The sequence below is a fragment of the Cherax quadricarinatus genome, chromosome 93 (assembly GCF_038502225.1).
Source record: "Cherax quadricarinatus isolate ZL_2023a chromosome 93, ASM3850222v1, whole genome shotgun sequence".
Lineage (NCBI taxonomy): Eukaryota > Metazoa > Arthropoda > Malacostraca > Decapoda > Parastacidae > Cherax > Cherax quadricarinatus.
Window position 1 is genome coordinate 9,070,053 of NC_091384.1, and position 21,218 is coordinate 9,091,270.

Genomic DNA, 21,218 nt, shown 5'->3' on the forward strand with positions numbered 1-21,218 from the left:
CACAGCAACAGGCCTACTGGCCCAAGCCAATCAGGTCAACTCACACCCACCCACATCTACTCATGTATTTATCCAACCTATTTTTAAAGCTACACAACGTTCTGGCCTCTATAACGGTACTTGGGAGTTTGTTCCACTCATCCACAACTCTATTACCAAACCAGTACTTTCCTATATCCTTCCTGAATCTGAATTTTTCCAACTTAAAACCATTGCTGCGAGTCCTGTCTAGGCTAGATATTTTCAGCACACTATTTACATCCTCTTTATTTAATCCTGTCTTCCATTTATACACCTCAATCATATCCCCCCTAATTCTACGTCTTTCTAGAGAGTGCAGTTTCAGGGCCTCAGTCTATCCTCATAGGGAAGGTTTCTGATACATGGGATCATCTTTGTCATCCTCCTTTGTACATTTTCCAGAGAATTTATATCCATTCTGTAATACAGTGACCAGAACTGAGCAGCATAGTCTAAATGAGGCCTAACCAAGGATATATAGAGTTGAAGAACAACCTGAGGACTTCTATTATTTATGCTTCTTGATATGAAGCCAGGGATTCTGTGGAGCAGGCTGGAAGTGTATGGAGAGGGCTGGACTGACCAGGAGTAGGCTGGAGCAGGCTGGAAGTGTATGGAGAGGGCTGGACTGACCAGGAGTAGGCTGGAGCAGGCTGGAAGTGTATGGAGAGGGCTGGACTGACCAGGAGTAGGCTGGAGCAGGCTGGAAGTGTATGGAGAGGGCAGGACTGACCAGGAGTAGGCTGGAGCAGGCTGGAAGTGTATGGAGAGGGCAGGACTGACCAGGAGTAGGCTGGAGCAGGCTGGAAGTGTATGGAGAGGGCTGGACTGACCAGGAGTAGGCTGGAGCAGGCTGGAAGTGTATGGAGAGGGCTGGACTGACCAGGAGTAGGCTGGAGCAGGCTGGAAGGGTATGGAGAGGGCTGGACTGACCAGGAGTAGGCTGGAGCAGGCTGGAAGTGTATGGAGAGGGCTGGACTGACCAGGAGTAGGCTGGAGCAGGCTGGAAGTGTATGGAGAGGGCTGGACTGACCAGGAGTAGGCTGGAGCAGGCTGGAAGTGTATGGAGAGGGCTGGACTGACCAGGAGTAGGCTGGAGCAGGCTGGAAGTGTATGGAGAGGGCTGGACTGACCAGGAGTAGACTGGAGCAGGCTAGAAGGGTATGGAGAGGGCAGGACTGACCAGGAGTAGGCTGGAGCAGGCTGGAAGGGTATGGAGAGTGCTGGACTGACCAGGAGTAGGCTGGAGCAGGCTGGAAGTGTATGGAGAGGGCTGGACTGACCAGGAGTAGGCTGGAGCAGGCTGGAAGTGTATGGAGAGGGCTGGACTGACCAGGAGTAGGCTGGAGCAGGCTGGAAGTGTATGGAGAGGGCTGGACTGACCAGGAGTAGGCTGGAGCAGGCTAGAAGGGTATGGAGAGGGCAGGACTGACCAGGAGTAGGCTGGAGCAGGCTGGAAGGGTATGGAGAGTGCTGGACTGACCAGGAGTAGGCTGGAGCAGGCTGGAAGTGTATGGAGAGGGCTGGACTGACCAGGAGTAGGCTGGAGCAGGCTGGAAGTGTATGGAGAGGGCTGGACTGACCAGGAGTAGGCTGGAGCAGGCTAGAAGGGTATGGAGAGGGCAGGACTGACCAGGAGTAGGCTGGAGCAGGCTGGAAGTGTATGGAGAGGGCTGGACTGACCAGGAGTAGGCTGGAGCAGGCTGGAAGTGTATGGAGAGGGCTGGACTGACCAGGAGTAGGCTGGAGCAGGCTGGAAGTGTATGGAGAGGGCTGGACTGACCAGGAGTAGGCTGGAGCAGGCTGGAAGTGTATGGAGAGGGCTGGACTGACCAGGAGTAGGCTGGAGCAGGCTAGAAGGGTATGGAGAGGGCAGGACTGACCAGGAGTAGGCTGGAGCAGGCTGGAAGGGTATGGAGAGTGCTGGACTGACCAGGAGTAGGCTGGAGCAGGCTGGAGGTGTATGGAGAGGGCTGGACTGACCAGGAGTAGGCTGGAGCAGGCTAGAAGGGTATGGAGAGGGCTGGACTGACCAGGAGTAGGCTGGAGCAGGCTAGAAGGGTATGGAGAGGGCAGGACTGACCAGGAGTAGGCTGGAGCAGGCTGGAAGGGTATGGAGAGTGCTGGACTGACCAGGAGTAGGCTGGAGCAGGCTGGAAGGATATGGAGAGGGCTGGACTGACCAGGAGTAGGCTGGAGCAGGCTGGAAAGTAATGGAGAGGGCTGGGCTGACCAGGAGTAGGCTGGAGCAGGCTGGGAGGGTATGGAGAGGGCAGGACTGACCAGGAGTAGGCTGGAGCAGGCTGGAAGGGTATGGAGAGGGCTTGAGTGACCAGGAGTAGGCTGGAGCAGGCTGGAAGGGTATGGAGAGGGCAGGACTGACCAGGAGTAGGCTGGAGCAGGCTGGAAGGGTATGGAGAGGGCAGGACTGACCGAGTAGGCTGGAGAGCTTGAGATGCCTGAGAGGGCTTTAGCTGGCTAGGGGGGGCTGAAGAGGGCTGTAGAGGGATGGAGTGGGCTGGAGAGGGATATAAAGAGATGGGGAAATCTGTAGTGGGCTGCAGAGGAATGGAGTGGGCTGGAGAGAGCTGGAGAAGGATGGAATGGCTGGAGAGGGATGGAGTGGGCTTGAGAGGGATGGAGTGGGCTTGAGAGGGATAGAGTGGTCTGGAGAGTGCGGGAGTGGGCTGGAGTGGTCTGGAAAGGGCTGGAGTGGGCTGGAGTGGTCTGGAAAGGGCTGGAGTTGACTGGACTGGTCTGGAAAAGGATGGAATGGGCTGGAGTGGTCTGTTGTCTGGAAAGGGATGGAGTGGTCTGGAGTGTTCTGGAGAGGGCTGGAGTGGTCTGGAATGGGCTGGAGTGGTCTGGAGAGGTCTGGAGTGGACTGGAGTGGGCTGGAGTGGGCTGGAGTGGTCTGGAGAGGGCTGGAGTGGTCTGGAGTGGTCTGGAGAGGGTTGGAGTGGTCTGGAGAGGGCTGGAGTGGTCTGGAGTGGTCTGGAGAGGTCTGGAGAGGGCTGGAGTGGTCTGAAGTGGTCTGGAGAGGGCTGGAGTGGGCTGGCGTGGTCTGGAGTGGTCTGGAGTGGTCTGGAGTGGGCTGGAGTGGTCTGGAGTGGTCTGGAGTGGTCTGGAGTGGTCTGGAGAGGGCTGGAGTGGTCTGGAGTGGTCTGGAGTGGTCTGGATAGGGCTGGAGTGGTCTGGAGAGGGCTGGAGTGGTCTGGAGAGGGCTGGAGTGGTCTGGAGTGGTCTGGAGAGGGCTGGAGTGGGCTGGCGTGATCTGGAGTGGTCTGGAGTGGTCTGGAGTGGGCTGGAGTGGTCTGGAGTGGTCTGGAGTGGGCTGGAGTGGGCTGGAGTGGGCTGGAGTGGGATTCACAGAGTATTGATCGACTTGTCACGTTCAATATTTACATTAATTCTACCAGACTATAAGACCATTAAGACCTGTTGAACCTTGAGACTTTCACCCTTGTGTGTTTTGTATCACCTTTCTCCCTCTCCCTCCCTCTCCCTCTCTCTCTCTCTCTTCTCTCCCTCTCTCTTCTCTCCCTCTCTCTTCTCTCCCTCTCTGTCTTCCTCTCTCTTGTTTTCCTCTCTCTTGTCTTCCTCTCTCTTCTCTCCCTCTCTCTTCTCTCCTTCTCTCCCTCTCCCTTCTCTCCCTCTCTCTTCTCTCCCTCTCTCTTCTCTCCCTCTCTCTTCTCTCCCTCTCTCTTCTCTCCCTCTCTCTTCTCTCCCTCTCTCTTCTCTCCCTCTCTCTTCTCTTCCTCTCTCTTCTCTCCCTCTCTCTTCTCTCCCTCTCTCTTGTCTTCCTCTGTCTTGTCTCTTCTCTCCCTCTCCCTTCTCTCCCTCTCCATTCTCTCCCTCTCTCTTCTCTCCCTCTCTCTTCTCTCCCTCTCTCTTCTCTCCCTCTCTCTTCTTTCCCTCTCTCTTATCTCCCTCTCTCTTCTCTCCCTCTCTCTTGTCTTCCTCTGTCTTGTATCTTCTCTCCCTCTCCCTTCTCTCCCTGTCTCTCTCTCTCTCTCTCTCTCTCTCTCTCTCTCTCTCTCTCTCTCTCTCTCTCTCTCTCTCTATTAAAGTTAGTAAATAAATAAGGCTCGCTGGTCTGATATATCATCTCAGGTCTGACTAAGAGTGTGCCAGCTGGTCTCAGCCAGGTGGTGCTGGTCTCAGCCAGGTGGTCTCAGCCAGGTGGTGCTGGTCTCAGCCAGGCGGTGCTGGTCTCAGCCAGGTGGTGCTGGTATCAGCCAGGTGGTGCTGGTATCAGCCAGATGGTGCTGGTATCAGCCAGACGGTGCTGGTATCAGCCAGGCGGTGCTGGTCTCAGCCAGGTGGTGCTGGTATCAGCCAGGCGGTGCTGGTCTCAGCCAGGTGGTGCTGGTCTCAGCCAGGTGGTGCTGGTCTCAGCCAGGTGGTGCTGGTCTCAGCCAGGTGGTGCTGGTCTCAGCCAGGTGGTGCTGGTCTTCAAGACACCATTCTGCGGGTCTATTGTATTCTGAGTGCACATCAACGTTGCAATCATGCAAGAAGGACGGTCCGGGACCACGAGAGACCTGGAATGGTCTGCTTTCCAGGGACACATGTCTGCTGGGGACTGCTGGAATGTGTATTAGTTGGGATGGATGAGCAAGGTACTTCTGTGATTAGTTGTGTAGATGAGCAGACAGAATCTAAACTGTTAGGACCACTGGAATGGTTTTTATAGTGGTACGTCTGTTAGGACCACTGGAATGGTTTTTATAGTGGTACGTCTGTTAGGACCACTGGAATGGTTTTTATAGTGGTACGCCTGCTAGGACCACTGGAATGGTTTTTATAGTGGTACGCCTGCTAGGACCACTGGAATGGTTTTTATAGTGGTACGCCTGCTAGGACCACTGGAATGGTTTTTATAGTGGTACTTCTGTTAGGACCACTGGAATGGTTTGTTTTATAGTGGTACTTCTGTTAGGACCACTGGAATGGTTTGTTTTATAGTGGTACTTCTGTTAGTACCACTGGAATGGTTTGTTTTATAGTGGTACGTCTGTTAGGACCACTGGAATGGTTTGTTTTATAGTGGTACTTCTGTTAGGACCACTGGAATGGTTTGTTTTATAGTGGTACTTCAGTTAGGACCACTGGAATGGTTTGTTTTATAGTGGTACGTCTGTTAGGACCACTGGAATGGTTTGCTTTATAGTGGTACGCCTGTTAGGACCACTGGAATGGTTTGTTTTATAGTGGTAAGTCTGTTAGGACCACTGGAATGGTTTGTTTTATAGTGGTACGTCTGTTAGGACCACTGGAATGGTTTGTTTTATAGTGGTACGTCTGTTAGGACCACTGGAATGGTTTGTTTTATAGTGGTAAGTCTGTTAGGACCACTGGAATGGTTTGTTTTATAGTGGTACGTCTGTTAGGACCACTGGAATGGTTTGTTTTATAGTGGTACGTCTGTTAGGACCACTGGAATGGTTTGTTTTATAGTGGTACTTCTGTTAGGACCACTGGAATGGTTTGTTTTATAGTGGTAAGTCTGTTAGGACCACTGGAATGGTTTGTTTTATAGTGGTACGTCTGTTAGGACCACTGGAATGGTTTTTATAGTGGTACTTCTGTTAGGACCACTGGAATGGTTTGTTTTATAGTGGTACGTCTGTTAGGACCACTGGAATGGTTTGTTTTATAGTGGTACGTCTGTTAGGACCACTGGAATGGTTTGTTTTATAGTGGTACGTCTGTTAGGACCACTGGAATGGTTTGTTTTATAGTGGTACTTCTGTTAGGACCACTGGAATGGTTTGTTTTATAGTGGTAAGTCTGTTAGGACCACTGGAATGGTTTGTTTTATAGTGGTAAGTCTGTTAGGACCACTGGAATGGTTTGTTTTATAGTGGTACGCCTGCTAGGACCACTAACTAGAAAATAAGTTTATATGCGGTAACTAGAGAATGCCTCTTCCGATCGACTTCAAACTTGTAATTCTGGTCTATCATACTCTTAAATGGGGTGAATTTATTCTGGGCTCTAGGTGCCAATTTGCCAATTTTATATAAGAAACTAGATAATTAGCTTTTTCGACAATTTTCTGCTAATGTCTCTTCCGATAGACTTCAAACTCGAGAATCTCAAGGGCTCAAGTTCCTGAATCCCTTCTTAAATGTTACCTTGCTCACACTCCAACAGCACATCAAGGCCTAAAAACCATTTGTCTCCATTCACTCCTATCTAACGTGCTCACGCACTCTTGTTGGAAGTCCAAGCCCCTCGCACACAAAACCTCCTTTACCCCCTCCCTCCAACCTTCCCTAGGCTGACCCCTACCCCGCCTTCCCTCCACTACAAATATATACACTCTCGAAGTCATTCTATTTAGTTTCACTCTCTCGACATGCCCCATCCACCTTAATAATCCCTCCTCAGCTCTCTGGATAATAGTTTTGGTAATCCCACACCTCCTCCTAATTTCCAAACTACGAATTCCTTGCATTATATTCACACCACACATTGCCCTCAGACATGACATCTCCACTGCCTCCAGCCTTCTCCTTGTTGCAACATCCACCACCCATGTTTCACACCCATATAAGAGCGTTGGTGTAACTATACTCTCATACATTCCCCTCTTTGCTTCCATGGACAAAGTTCTTTGTCTCCACAGACTCCTCAGTGCACCATTCACCTTTTTTTTCCCTTGTCAGTTCTGTGATTCACCTCATCTTTCATAGGCTCATCTGCTGACATGTCCACTCCTAAATATCTGAATACATTCACCTCCTCCATACTCTCTCCCTCCAATCTGATATCCAATCTTTCATTACCTGTTTTTTTTGTAATTCTCACCACCTTACTCTTTCCTATATTCACTTTTAATTTTCTTCTCTTACCCTACCAACCTCTGCAACTTCTCTTCAGAATCTCCCAAAAGCACAGTGTCATCAGCAAAGAGCAACTGTGACAATTTCCACTTTGAGTTAGATTCTTTATCTTTTAACCCCACACTTTTTGCCAACACCCCATCATTCACTTCTCTTACAACCCCAGCTATAAATATAATGAGCAACCATGGTGACATCGCTCTTCTTCCCTCCCGCACCCACTTTCCAGTAACCACAAACTTCTGCTGAAAACACTAACACTACATTCTTCCACCCCAGTACCTATATTCTCACTAGCCCATCTATCCTCCAGTAGTTGTTTATATCTTACCCTAACTGCCTCCTATAGTTTATAAACCTTCACCTCTCTCTTACCTGCTACTTCCATTTTCCTTGTATCCCATCTACCTTTTACTCTCAGTGTAGCTACAACTAGAAAGTGATCTGATATATCTGTGGCCCCTCTATAAACATGTAAGTCTACTCAACAGTCTTTTATCTACCAATACATAACCCAACAAACTACTGTCATTTTACCCTACATCATATCTTGTATACTTATTTTTCCTCTTTTTCTTAAAGTATGTATTGCCTATAACTAAACCCCTTTCTATACAAAGTTCAATCAAAGGGCTCCCATTATCATTTACACCTGGCACCCCAAACTTACCTACCACACCCTCTCTAAATGTTTCTCCTACTTTAGCATTTAGGTCCCCTACCACAATTACTCTCTCACTTGGTTTAAAAATTCCAACACACTCTCTTAACATCTCCCAAAATCTCTCTCTCTCCTCTCTTCTCCAGGTGCATACACGTTATTATGATCCACTTTTTGCATCTGACCCTTATTTTAATCCACATAATCCTTAAATTTATACATTTATATTCCCTCTTCCCCTTCCATAACTGATCCTTCAACATTACTGCTACCCCTTCCTTAGCTCTGTCTCAGATACTCCTAACTTAATCCCATTTATTTCTCCCCACTGAAACTCGCCTACCTCCTTCAGCTTTGTTTCGCTTAGAGCCAGGACATCCAACTTCTTTTCATTCATAACATCAGCAGTCATCTCTGTCTTATTATCGGCACTACGTCCACGCACATTCAAGCATCCCAGTTTTATAAAGGTTTTCTTCTGCTCTTTATTTAGTAATGTCTACAGGAGAAGGGGTTACTAGCCCATTGCTCCCGGCATTTTATTCACCTTATACGATACACATGGCTGACGGAGGAAAGATTCTTTTCCACTTTCCCATGGAGAATAAATAAATAAATAAATAAATATATATATATATATATATATATATATATATATATATATATATATATATATATATATATATATATATATAGCACAATAACCTAGTCATTCTCAACATGCAGTATAGTGCACGAGGAATGGGAAAAATACATTTTTTTTGCAAATTTCCAAAATCCCTTTGCTGGAAAAAGTACATTGACGATATTGGCTGTAACATAGACTGTTCTTATTGAGAGAGAGAGAGAGAGAGAGAGAGAGAGAGAGAGAGAGAGAGAGAGAGGGAAATAGAATCATATTCCAAAATATGTTACACAGATAACGGGGAAAGAGAGGAGAGAGAGAGAGAGGGAAGGTACAAAGAAGAAGGTGATAGGGAGAGGAGATAATATTGTTAGGAGAGTGGAAACTGTGCAATATTACAAGGAATATTAATTCTATTAATATTCCATAAGTAATATTAACAGATAACTCCTTCCAGGAAATACTTCCAACACCCATACACATGTGTACACGTGTACGTATGTGTATAGAGATCAGCTGATCTATGTCAACACTGGTCAGCTGATCTATGTCAACACTGGTCAGCTGATCTATGTCAACACTGGTCAGCTGATCTGTCAACACTGGTCAGCTGATCTATGTCAACACTGGTCAGCTGATCTATGTCAACACTGGTCAGCTGATCTATGTCAACACTGGTCAGCTGATCTGTCAACACTGGTCAGCTGATCTATGTCAACACTGGTCAGCTGATCTATGTCAACACTGGTCAGCTGATCTGTCAACACTGGTCAGCTGATCTATGTCAACACTGGTCAGCTGATCTATGTCAACACTGGTCAGCTGATCTATGTCAACACTGGTCAGCTGATCTATGTCAACACTGGTCAGCTGATCTATGTCAACACTGGTCAGCTGATCTATGTCAACACTGGTCAGCTGATCTGTCAACACTGGTCAGCTGATCTATGTCAACACTGGTCAGCTGATCTGTCAACACTGGTCAGCTGATCTATGTCAACACTGGTCAGCTGATCTATGTCAACACTGGTCAGCTGATCTATGTCAACACTGGTCAGCTGATCTATGTCAACACTGGTCAGCTGATCTATGTCAACACTGGTCAGCTGATCTATGTCAACACTGGTCAGCTGATCTATGTCAACACTGGTCAGCTGATCTATGTCAACACTGGTCAGTTGATCTATGTCAACACTGGTCAGCTGATCTATGTCAACACTGGTCAGCTGATCTATGTCAACACTGGTCAGCTGATTTATGTCAACACTGGTCAGCTGATCTATGTCAACACTGGTCAGCTGATCTATGTCAACACTGGTCAGCTGATCTATGTCAACACTGGTCAGCTGATCTATGTCAACACTGGTCAGCTGATCTATGTCAACACTGGTCAGCTGATCTATGTCAACACTGGTCAGCTGATCTATGTCAACACTGGTCAGCTGATCTATGTCAACACTGGTCAGCTGATCTGTCAACACTGGTCAGCTGATCTATGTCAACACTGGTCAGCTGATCTATGTCAACACTGGTCAGTTGATCTATGTCAACACTGGTCAGCTGATCTATGTCAACACTGGTCAGCTGATCTATGTCAACACTGGTCAGCTGATCTATGTCAACACTGGTCAGCTGATCTATGTCAACACTGGTCAGCTGATCTATGTCAACACTGGTCAGCTGATCTATGTCAACACTGGTCAGCTGATCTATGTCAACACTGGTCAGCTGATCTATGTCAACACTGGTCAGTTGATCTATGTCAACACTGGTCAGCTGATCTATGTCAACACTGGTCAGCTGATCTGTCAACACTGGTCAGCTGATCTATGTCAACACTGGTCAGCTGATCTATGTCAACACTGGTCAGTTGATCTATGTCAACACTGGTCAGCTGATCTATGTCAACACTGGTCAGCTGATCTATGTCAACACTGGTCAGCTGATCTATGTCAACACTGGTCAGCTGATCTATGTCAACACTGGTCAGTTGATCTATGTCAACACTGGTCAGTTGATCTATGTCAACACTGGTCAGCTGATCTATGTCAACACTGGTCAGCTGATCTATGTCAACACTGGTCAGCTGATCTATGTCAACACTGGTCAGCTGATCTATGTCAACACTGGTCAGCTGATCTATGTCAACACTGGTCAGTTGATCTATGTCAACACTGGTCAGCTGATCTATGTCAACACTGGTCAGTTGATCTATGTCAACACTGGTCAGCTGATCTATGTCAACACTGGTCAGCTGATCTATGTCAACACTGGTCAGCTGATCTATGTCAACACTGGTCAGTTGATCTATGTCAACACTGGTCAGCTGATCTATGTCAACACTGGTCAGCTGATCTATGTCAACACTGGTCAGTTGATCTATGTCAACACTGGTCAGCTGATCTGTCAACACTGGTCAGCTGATCTGTCAACACTGGTCAGCTGATCTGTCAACACTGGTCAGCTGATCTGTCAACACTTGTCAGCTGATCTGTCAACACTGGTCAGCTGATCTGTCAACACTGGTCAGCTGATATAAGCTATCATCTACAAGTAGAACCAAATCCTCCTTAGATGAAATCTAATCCTTTTTCAGGTAGAATCGAATCCTCTACAAATGGAATCGAAAACTCTAAGATAAAATCAAAGCCTTGAAAATGGAGTTGAATCCTATATGATAGAATCGAAACCTCTAAGAATCAAATTCTTTTAAAATGGTATTGAATCCTCTAAGATAGAAGCGAATACTCTAAAAATAGAATCGAATCCTCTAAAAATAGAATCGAATCCTCTAAGAATCAAATCCTTTTAAAATGGTATCGAATCCTCTAAGACGAATCAAATCCTCTAAAAAATGGAGTCGAATCCTCTAAGATAGAATTGAATCCTCTGAAACTAGAATTGAATCCACTTCAGATAGGATCGACTCTTCTAGGCTGGATGGCTGAGTTAGTGCCACATTGAACAGGCTGGGTCATTAGGCCTAATTGCATAGGGGCAGTATGCAGGTGCCACTGCTACAAATCCCATTTTTGTGAGTGCCATTGTGAGTAATGAGGAACTGACTGGCACTGTGCCAGGGGTAATGACCAATAACAAGGACTGAACTAGTGCCAGGGGGGTTTAACTTAGGTAGCCAGGGTTCTAAACCAGTTTGTTCTTAACCAGTTCTGAATAGTCACAATACCCTGGCTACCACAATTATCCTGGCTACCACAATTACCCTGGCTACCACAATTACCCTGGCTACCACAATTATCCTGGCTACCACAATTACCCTGGCTACCACAATTACCCTGGCTACCACAATTACCCTGGCTACCACAATTATCCTGGCTACCACAATTACCCTGGCTACCACAATTACCCTGGCTACCACAATTATCCTGGCTACCACAATTACCCTGGCTACCACAATTACCCTGGCTACCACAATTGCCCTGGCTACCACAATTATCCTGGCTACCACAATTACCCTGGCTAACACAATTATCCTGGCTACCACAATTATCCTGGCTACCACAATTACCCTGGCTACCACAATTATCCTGGCTACCACAATTACCCTGGCTACCACAATTATCCTGGCTACCACAATTACCCTGGCTACCACAATTATCCTGGCTACCACAATTATCCTGGCTACCACAATTACCCTGACTACCACAATTACCCTGGCTACCACAATTATCCTGGCTACCACAAATACCCTGTCTACCACAATTACCCTGCCTACCACAATTACCCTGGCTACCACAATTACCCTGGCTACCACAATTACCCTGGCTACCACAATTATCCTGGCTACCACAATTACCCTGGCTACCACAATTGCCCTGGCTACCACAATTATCCTGGCTACCACAATTATCCTGGCTACCACAATTACCCTGGCTACCACAATTACCCTGGCTACCACAACTACCCTGGCTACCACAATTACCCTGGCTACCACAAATACCCTGTCTACCACAATTATCCTGGCTACCACAATTACCCTGGCTACCACAATTACCCTGGCTACCACAATTGCCCTGGCTACCACAATTATCCTGGCTACCACAATTATCCTGGCTACCACAATTACCCTGGCTACCACAATTACCCTGGCTACCACAATTATCCTGGCTACCACAATTATCCTGGCTACCACAATTACCCTGGCTACCACAATTACCCTGGCTACTACAATTACCCCGGCTACCACAATTACCCTGGCTACCACAATTATCCTGGCTACCACAATTACCCTGGCTACCACAATTATCCTGGCTACCACAATTACTCTGGCTACCACAGTTACCCTGGCTACCACAATTATCCTGGCTACCACAATTACCCTGGCTACCACAATTACCCTGGCTACCACAATTACCCTGGCTACCACAATTACCCTGGCTACCACAATTACCCTGGCTACCACAATTGCCCCGGCTACCACAATTATCCTGGCTACCACAATTACCCTGGCTACCACAATTACCCTGGCTACCACAATTACCCTGGCTACCACAATTGCCCCGGCTACCACAATTATCCTGGCTACCACAATTACCCTGGCTACCACAATTATCCTGGCTACCACAATTATCCTGGCTACCACAATTCACAACTAACACACACAATCACAATACTCTGGCTACCACAGTTACCCTGGCTACCACAGTTACCCTGGCTACCACAGTTACCCTGGGTACCACAATTCACAAATAACACACACAATCACAATACTCTGGCTACCACAGCTACCCTGGCTACCACAGTTACCCTGGCTACCACAATTCACAACTGACACACAGTCACAGTACCCTGGCTACCACAATTCACAACTAACACACACAGTCACAATACCCTGGCTACCACAATTACCCTGGCTACCACAGTTACCCTGGCTACCACAATTCACAAATAACACACACAATCACAATACTCTGGCTACCACAGCTACCCTGGCTACCACAGTTCACAACTAACACACACAGTCACAATACCCTGGCTACCACAATTACCCTGGCTACCACAATTACCAACTATCACACATACCTGGAAATGCCTGGAGAGGGTTTCGGAGGTCAACGCCCCCGTGGCTTGGTCTGAGGCCAGGCCTCGTGGTGGATCAGGGTCTGATCAACCAGGCGGTTACTGCTGGCGGCACGCAAACTGACGTATGAACCACAGCTCGGCTTGTCAGGTGCTGACTTTAGGTGCCTGTCCAGTGCCTTCTTGAAGACAGTCAGGGGTCTATTGGTAATCCCCTTTATGTATGCTGGGAGGCAGTTGAACAGTCTTGGGCCCCTCACACTTATTGTATTGTCTCTCAGTGTACTCGCGGCGCCCCTGCTTTTCATTGGGGGAATGTTGCATCTCCTACCAAGTCTTTTGCTTTCATAGGGAGTGATTTTCGTCTGCAAGTTTGGTATTAATCCCTCTAGGATTTTCCAAGTGTATATATTATCATTTATCTCTCTCGCCTGTATTCCAGGGAATACAGATAAAGGACCTTCAACCGTTCCCAGTAGTTTAGGTGCCTTATCGTACTTATGTGTGCCGTGAAAGTTCTTTGTACACTCTCCAGGTCTGCAATGTCGCCAGCCTTGAAGGGAGCCGTTAGTGTACAGCAGTATTCCAGCCTAGAGAGCACAAGCGATTTGAAGATAATCATCATGGGCTTGGTATCCCTAGTCTTGAAGGTTCTCATTATCCTTCCTGTCATTTTCCTAGCAGATGTGGTAGATACATTGTTGTGGTCTTTGAAGGCGAGATCCTCTGACATTATCACTCCCAGGTTCTTCACATTACTTTTTCGCTCTATTGTATGGCTAGAATTTGTTGTATAACCTGGTACAGTTTTAATTTCCTCAAGTTTTCCATATCTGAGTAGTTGAAATTTCTCTTCATTGAACTTCATATTGTTTTGAGTTGTCCATTTGAAAATTTGGTTGATGTCCGCTTGGAGTCTCGCAGTGTTTTCGATGGATGACACTGTCTTGGCAATCCGGGTGCCATCCACAAAGGAAGACACGGAGCAATGGCTTACATTTCTGTCTGCCAGATATGAGGCTGAGGAACAAGATGGGAACGAGTACTGTGCCTTGTGGAACAGGGCGTCTCACCGTAGCTGCCTCGGACTTTACTCTGTTGACTATTACTCTTCGTGTTCTATTTGACTGGAAGTTATAGATCCATCTACCAACTTTTCCTGTTATTCCTTTATCACGCATATTGTGCGCTGTTACACCATGGTCACACTTGTCGAAGGCTTTTGCAAAGTCTGTGTATACTACATCTGTGTTTTGTTTAACCTCTGTAGCATCCAGGACCATGTCATAGTGGTCCAGTAGCTGGGACAGACAGGAGCGACCTGCTCTCAACCCGTCTTGCCCTGGGTTGTGTAACTAATGGGTTTCTAGATGGGTGGTGATCTTGCTTCTTAGGACCCTTTCAAAGATTTTTATGATATGGGATGTTAGTGCTATCGTTCTGTAGTTCTTTGCAATTGCTTTACTGCCCCCTTTGTGGAGTGGGGCTATGTCTGTTTTTAGTGTGTGTGGGATGACCCCTGTGTCCATGCTCCCTCTCCATAGAATTCTGAAGGCACGTGACAGGGGCTTCTTGCAGTTCATGAAGAACACGGAATTCCATGAGTCAGTACCTGGAGCAGAGTACATGGGCGTGTTATTTATTGCCTTTTCAAAGTCATGTGGTGTTAGGATAATATCCAAGATTTATAAGATGATCACATTTAGGGTCTCGTTCATTAAGAATTCATTTGGCTTGTCGACCATTAGTCTGGACAGCGGCTCGCTGAACACAGAGTCGTATTGGGACTTAGTGTCTCACTCATTTCTTGGCTGCCATCTGTGTATGTTACATGCCGCCTAAGCAGGGGCCCAATACTGGATGTTGTTTTTTCCTTAGATTTCGCATAAGAAGTTTTTTTTTTTCAATTTCCCTTATGGATTTTAGTTGTTCCTGCGATTCATGTCTCCTGTAAGATTCCTTCAGCTTAAGTTCGATATTTGCGATTTCATTACCAGTGCCTCCCTTTGTTTTTCAGATATATTGGCCCCTCTCAGCAGCTCTAATTCTTCACCTTCGTCTATATAGTTGCGGTATTTTTTGAGATGGTCAAAGGTGCATGTCCCACCTGTTTTACCAGATATACCCTGCCTGCAGATACCCAAGGAATAGAATTTGCATAGATTGGAATTTTGTTTGCTAGGATTTTTTTGCGGCTGTGTTTGCTCCTGGTGCATTTTTTTTTCTGTTTTCCCTCTATCTACCGCCCCTGTAAAGACATCAGTGCTTTCACCAGTTTTGCTGGTAATGTGTCAACACTGTTCCTTGAGGCATCATTCCCTTTTGTTCCATCTCCAGCAGTATCCCTATTTTGTACCTCTGTAAATTGAATAGCATAATCTTTACGTGTTTCATCACCAGGGCCACTATCTTCATTTGGTGCACTGTCCTCCAGGACAACACTGGCACCCTCTGGAGCACTGTCCTCTAGGACAACACTAGCACCCTCTGGAGCACTGTCCTCTAGGACAACACTAGCACCCTCTGGAGCACTGTCCTCTAGGACAACACTAGCACCCTCTGGAGCACAACACTAGCACCTGGAGCACTGTCCTCTAGGACAACACTCTGGAGCACTGTCTGGAGCTCCTCCAGGACAACACTAGCACCCTCTGGAGCACTGTCCTCCAGGACAACACTCGCACCCTCTGGACCACTGTCTTCCACGACAACACTAGCACCCTCTAGAGCACTGTTCTCCAGGACAACACTAGCACCCTCTGGAGCACTGTCCTCCAGGACAACACTCGCACCCTCTGGAGCACTGTCTTCCACGACAACACTAGCACCCTCTGGAGCACTGTTCTCCAGGACAACACTCGCACCCTCTGGACCACTGTCTTCCACGACAACACTAGCACCCTCTAGAGCACTCTCCTTCAGGACAACACCAGCACCCTCTGGAGCACTGTCTTCCAGGACAACACTAGCACCCTCTGGAGCACTGTCTTCCAGGGTAACACTATCACCCTCTGAAGCACTGCCTTCCAAGACATCCCCATCCAGCCAATCCATTTTATTTTCCCAACTGTCATACCAGGCTGACATGTCTTTCAAGAAGAATATTTTATTGGTGTTCTTGTCTTTTAATATGGTTGTAATTTCCTCATACAGGTGTATCTCATTTTAGCAGACCCAAAAACATTTCACTTTATTTATAACAAACGTGGATGCTGGTTTTACGTTCCTGCACAACCCATGGGACCATTTACCACAGAGATTGCATGCAATCCAGGTATGACTTCGTCTGTTACCCTTTCTACTATTTACACAGATTTTTCATCGTGGTCATTTACAACTCTTTACAAAAAATCTCCCAACTAGCTAGTCCATAACTACTAAAAGTATTTAGCTGTTTTCAACAGTTTTTCTTGGCAGGCTGGCCAGGACAAACTTATTATATGTCGTGCCGAATAGGCAGAACTTGCGATCTTGGCTTAAATAGCAACGATCATCTTGCCATATAGGACAAGTGAAAATTTGTGTATGCAATAATTTCGCCAAAATCATTCTGAACCTAACGAAAAAAATATATTTCACTGTGTTTGTTTAGTATTAAATTACTGTAAACAAATCTAAAATATATTTAGTTGGGTTAGGCTAAAATAAATTGTTCTTGTTATAATAAGGTTAGGTAAGTTTTCTAAGATTCTTTTGGTGCAAAATTATAAATTTTTACATTAACATTAATGAAAAAAATATATCTTTAAACGTATAAGAGAAAATTTTAGAAAGGCCTTAACTTTAAATAAGTTCTTGCTAATTGACCAGTTTTACATATTCGGCACGACATATATATATATATATATATATATATATATATATATATATATATATATATATATATATATATATATATATATATATATATATGCTGTAGTTTGATATGAGATAATGTTACCCCTTCTAGCAGTAACTGTTTGGGTGTTTGTTAAGGGCACCTAAAAACCCTGTGAGCTTATGAATCCGGTCAGAAGATACCTTATTTTCCAACGAATCTGATTGGGTGTTAAGGGCATCTAGAAACTCTGTCAACTTTTGAAATATATCCAAATATCAATGCAACATATGTGATTTTATCAAGGTATAACTGAGATAACTTACTTCCCTCTCTGCCTTGAGTTGCTCCCTGCGCCTCTGCATCTCAGACCGTGCACGAGAGTGCCTCATGAAGTTACCTAAGACTCCTGCCATCTTGAGGGTTTCCTGGTGACCTTCTAAGACTGATGTAGATTGATATACCACACACGCACGCACGCACGCACGCAGCACGGCCTCTAGCTCTTGGGCTGAGATGCTTGGAATGCTTTATCTGCTAGTTTGAGAGTTAAAAAGCTTTTTTCTGTAGATTTTCACCTTGTACGGTTTAATGAATTGAAGGTTAGTAGGGTTGGGTGGCACAGCTTAAAGCCTTGTAAGGTTGGGTGCCACAGCTTTAAGCTTTGTAGGATTGGATGGCACAGCTTGAACCTTTGTAGAGTTGGGTGGCACAGCTTGAAGGTTTCTAGGGTTGGATAGTTCAGCTTGAAGCTTTGTAGGTTGGGTTGGCAAAGCTTGAAGCTTTGTAGGGTGGAGTGCTAAAGCTTGAAGCTTTGTAGGGTGGTGTGCTAAAGATTGAAGCTTTTTAGGGTTGGGTGGCACAGCTTGAAGTTTTGTAGGGTAGGGTGCTAAAGCTTGAAGCTTTGTAGGGTTGGGTGCTAAAGATTGAAGCTTTGTAGGGTTGGGTGCTAAAGATTGAAGCTTTGTAGGGTTGGGTGCTAAAGATTGAAGCTTTGTAGGGTTGGGTGCTAAAGATTGAAGCTTTGTAGGGTTGGATGGCACAGCTTGAAACTTTGTAGAATGGTGTGCTAAAGCTTGAAGTTTTCTAGGGTTGGGAGGCACAGCTTGGAGCTTTGTTTGGTGGGGTGCTAGAGCTTGAAGCTTTCTAGGGTTGCATGGGACAGCTTGAAGCTTTGTAGGGTTGGGTGCTACAGCTTGAAGCTTTCTAGGGATGGGTGGCACAGCTTGAAGCTTTGAAGGGTTGGGTGCTACAGCTTGAAGCTTTCTAGGGTTGGGTGGCACAGCTTGAAGCTTCGAAGGGTTGGGTGCTATAACTTGAAGCTTTCTAGGATTGGGTGGCACAGCTTGAAGCTTTGTAGGTTTGGGTGCTATAACTTGAAGCTTTCTAGGGTTGGGTGGCACAGCTTGAAGCTTCGAAGGGTTGGGTGCTACAGCTTGAAGCTTTCTAGGGTTGGGTGGCACAGCTTGAAGCTTTATAGGGATAGGTGGCACAACTGAAGTTTTGTAGGGTTGGGTGCTAAAGCTTGAAGCTTTTCTTGATGGGTGCCAAAGCTGAAAGCTTTTTCTGGTTATGAGATGCAAGTTGCTTTTTCTAAGCTTACTTTTGTTGGCTGTTACAACTGACAGCTTTATCCCACTGACTGACGGTTGGGATCAATATATCCTCTTGAAAGGATTGGATCTTCTAAAAAAGGGATTTGAACCTTTTATATAGGATTAGATGTTCTTGTAAAGGATTTGATGCTTTATACAGGATTGGGCCCAATATAAAAAGAATTTGAGCATCTATAAAACGGATAGGATTCTTTATCAAAAGGATTAGATCCTTTATCAAGAGAATTAGATCCTTCATAAAAAGACTGTATCCTCTATGAAAAGGTTCGGATTCTGAACCAAAGAACTGGATGATCTATCAAAAGGGTTGAAGCTTCTATACAAGGATTGGATCCTTTATGAAAGGATTGGATCCTTAATAAAAAGGATTGGATCATCTATAAAAGGATTGGATCCTCTATAAAAGAATTGGATCCTCTATAAAAAGGATTGGATCCTCTATAAAAGGATTGGATCCTCTATAAAAAGGATTGGATCCTCTATAAAAAGGATTGGATCCTCTATAAAAAGGATTGGATCCTCTATAAAAGGATTGGATCCTCTATAAAAGGATTGAATCCTTAATAAAAAGGACTGGATCCTTTATGAAAGGATTGGATCCTCCATAAAAGGATTGGATCCTCTAGTAGAGGTCGTGGCGGTGGTACTAGGAGTAATAATGGTGCTAGTAGACAATATTTCACTAATAGAGGCTGTGCTGGTGGTGGTGGTGGTAGTAGTAGTGGTGGTAGTAGTAGTGGTAGTAGTATTACAACTATTTTTTCTCCGTAATGGGCGAAACGTCGACTATTTCTCGAACTTGTTTCTGACTTTACGTACGTGTTCACGTACGACTGAACAGCAGATCACAGTACGTTAAATTCATGCGGGGACAAGGGGCGAAACATCGACCCAAACTTGTACTCAAACTTGTACTAGAAGGGAAACTCTCAGCACGTTTCTTTATTAACAACAAAGAGGCACTTTACTTATTGCTTGTTTCAAGAATTACTGAAACATCTTTCACCCCTGAAAGAAACGAGGCACTAGGAATTACTTGAAACGTTTCACTCGGTGTAGCGATTATGTTTCAGCGTGTAGATATATCATGTTTCACTCAGTGTAGAGCTTTATCATGTTTCAGTGTAGAGCTTTATCAAGTTATGTTTCACACAGTGTAGAGCTTTATCATGTTTCAGTGTAGAGCTTTATCAAGTTATGCTTCATTCAATATAGAGTTTTTTCAAGTTATGTTTCACACAGTGTAGAGCTTTATCATGTTTCACTCAGTGTAGAGCTTTATCATGTTTCACTCAGTGTAGAGCTCTATCAAGTTATGCTTCACTCAGTGTAGAGCTTCATCAGTTATGTTTCACTCTTTGTAGAGCTTTATAAGTTATGTTTCACTCATTGTGGAACTTTATCAAGTTATTTTTCACTCAGTGTAGAGCTTTATCAAGTTGTTTCACTCATTGTGGAGCTATAGCAGGTCACTCTGATAGAGCTCTTCCCTGGCACTCTGAAAGAGCTCTTTTCTGGCACTCTGAAAGAGCTCTTCCCTGGCACTCTGAAAGAGCTCTTTTCTGGCACTCTGAAAGAGCTCTTTTCTGGCACTCTGAAAGAGCTCTTTTCTGGCACTCTGAAAGAGCTCTTTTCTGGCACTCTGAAAGAGCTCTTTTCTGGCACTCTGAAAGAGCTCTTCCCTGGCACTCTGAAAGAGCTCTTCCCTGGCACTCTGAAAGAGCTCTTCCCTGGCACTCTGAAAGAGCTCTTCCCTGGCACTCTGAAAGAGCTCTTCCCTGGCACTCTGAAAGAGCTCTTTTCTGGCACTCTGAAAGAGCTCTTCCCTGGCACTCTGAAAGAGCTCTTCCCTGGCACTCTGAAAGAGCTCTTCCCTGGCACTCTGAAAGAGCTCTTCCCTGGCACTCTGAAAGAGCTCTTCCCTGGCACTCTGAAAGAGCTCTTCCCTGGCACTCTGAAAGAGCTCTTTTCTGGCACTCTGAAAGAGCTCTTCCCTGGCACTCTGAAAGAGCTCTTCCCTGGCACTCTGAAAGAGCTCTTCCCTGGCACTCTGAAAGAGCTCTTCCCTGGCACTCTGAAAGAGCTCTTTTCTGGCACTCTGAAAGAGCTCTTCCCTGGCACTCTGAAAGAGCTCTTCCCTGGCACTCTGAAAGAGCTCTTCCCTGGCACTCTGAAAGAGCTCTTCCCTGGCACTCTGAAAGAGCTCTTTTCTGGCACTCTGAAAGAGCTCTTCCCTGGCACTCTGAAAGAGCTCTTCCCGGGCACTCTGAAAGAGCTCTTCCCGGGCACTCTGAAAGAGCTCTTCCCGGGCACTCTGAAAGAGCTCTTCCCGGGCACTCTGAAAGAGCTCTTCCCGGGCACTCTGAAAGAGCTCTTCCCGGGCACTCTGAAAGAGCTCTTCCCGGGCACTCTGAAAGAGGTCTTTCCTGGCACTCTGAAAGAGCTCTTCCCTGGCACTCTGAAAGAGCTCTTCCCTGGCACTCTCAGATTTAATATTAATTCCTCGTTCGATTTGTGGGAAAATCTGGGAAATTTTGGGGAGGAAATTTTAGATAAATTGGGAAAATTTGGGATTTTGGGGGGAATT

General features: G+C 45.9%; 1 protein-coding gene across 2 annotated transcripts in view; it reads right to left on the reverse strand.

Moving 5' to 3' along the window:
* The window catches only part of LOC128703386 (uncharacterized), a 148,150-nt gene that overhangs the window by 68,611 nt on the left and 58,321 nt on the right, over positions 1 to 21,218 (reverse strand). Inside the window, exon 1 of one of the 2 annotated variants that reach the window (XM_070104677.1) lies at positions 17,342 to 17,627. The exons of the other annotated variant lie outside the window; for it this stretch is intronic. Within the exon in view, the coding sequence (XP_069960778.1) occupies positions 17,342 to 17,431 (90 nt within the window). The 5' untranslated portion in view covers positions 17,432 to 17,627. Of the gene's footprint in view, positions 1 to 17,341; positions 17,628 to 21,218 lie in introns of those variants that run through there. 2 annotated transcript variants of the gene reach the window in all.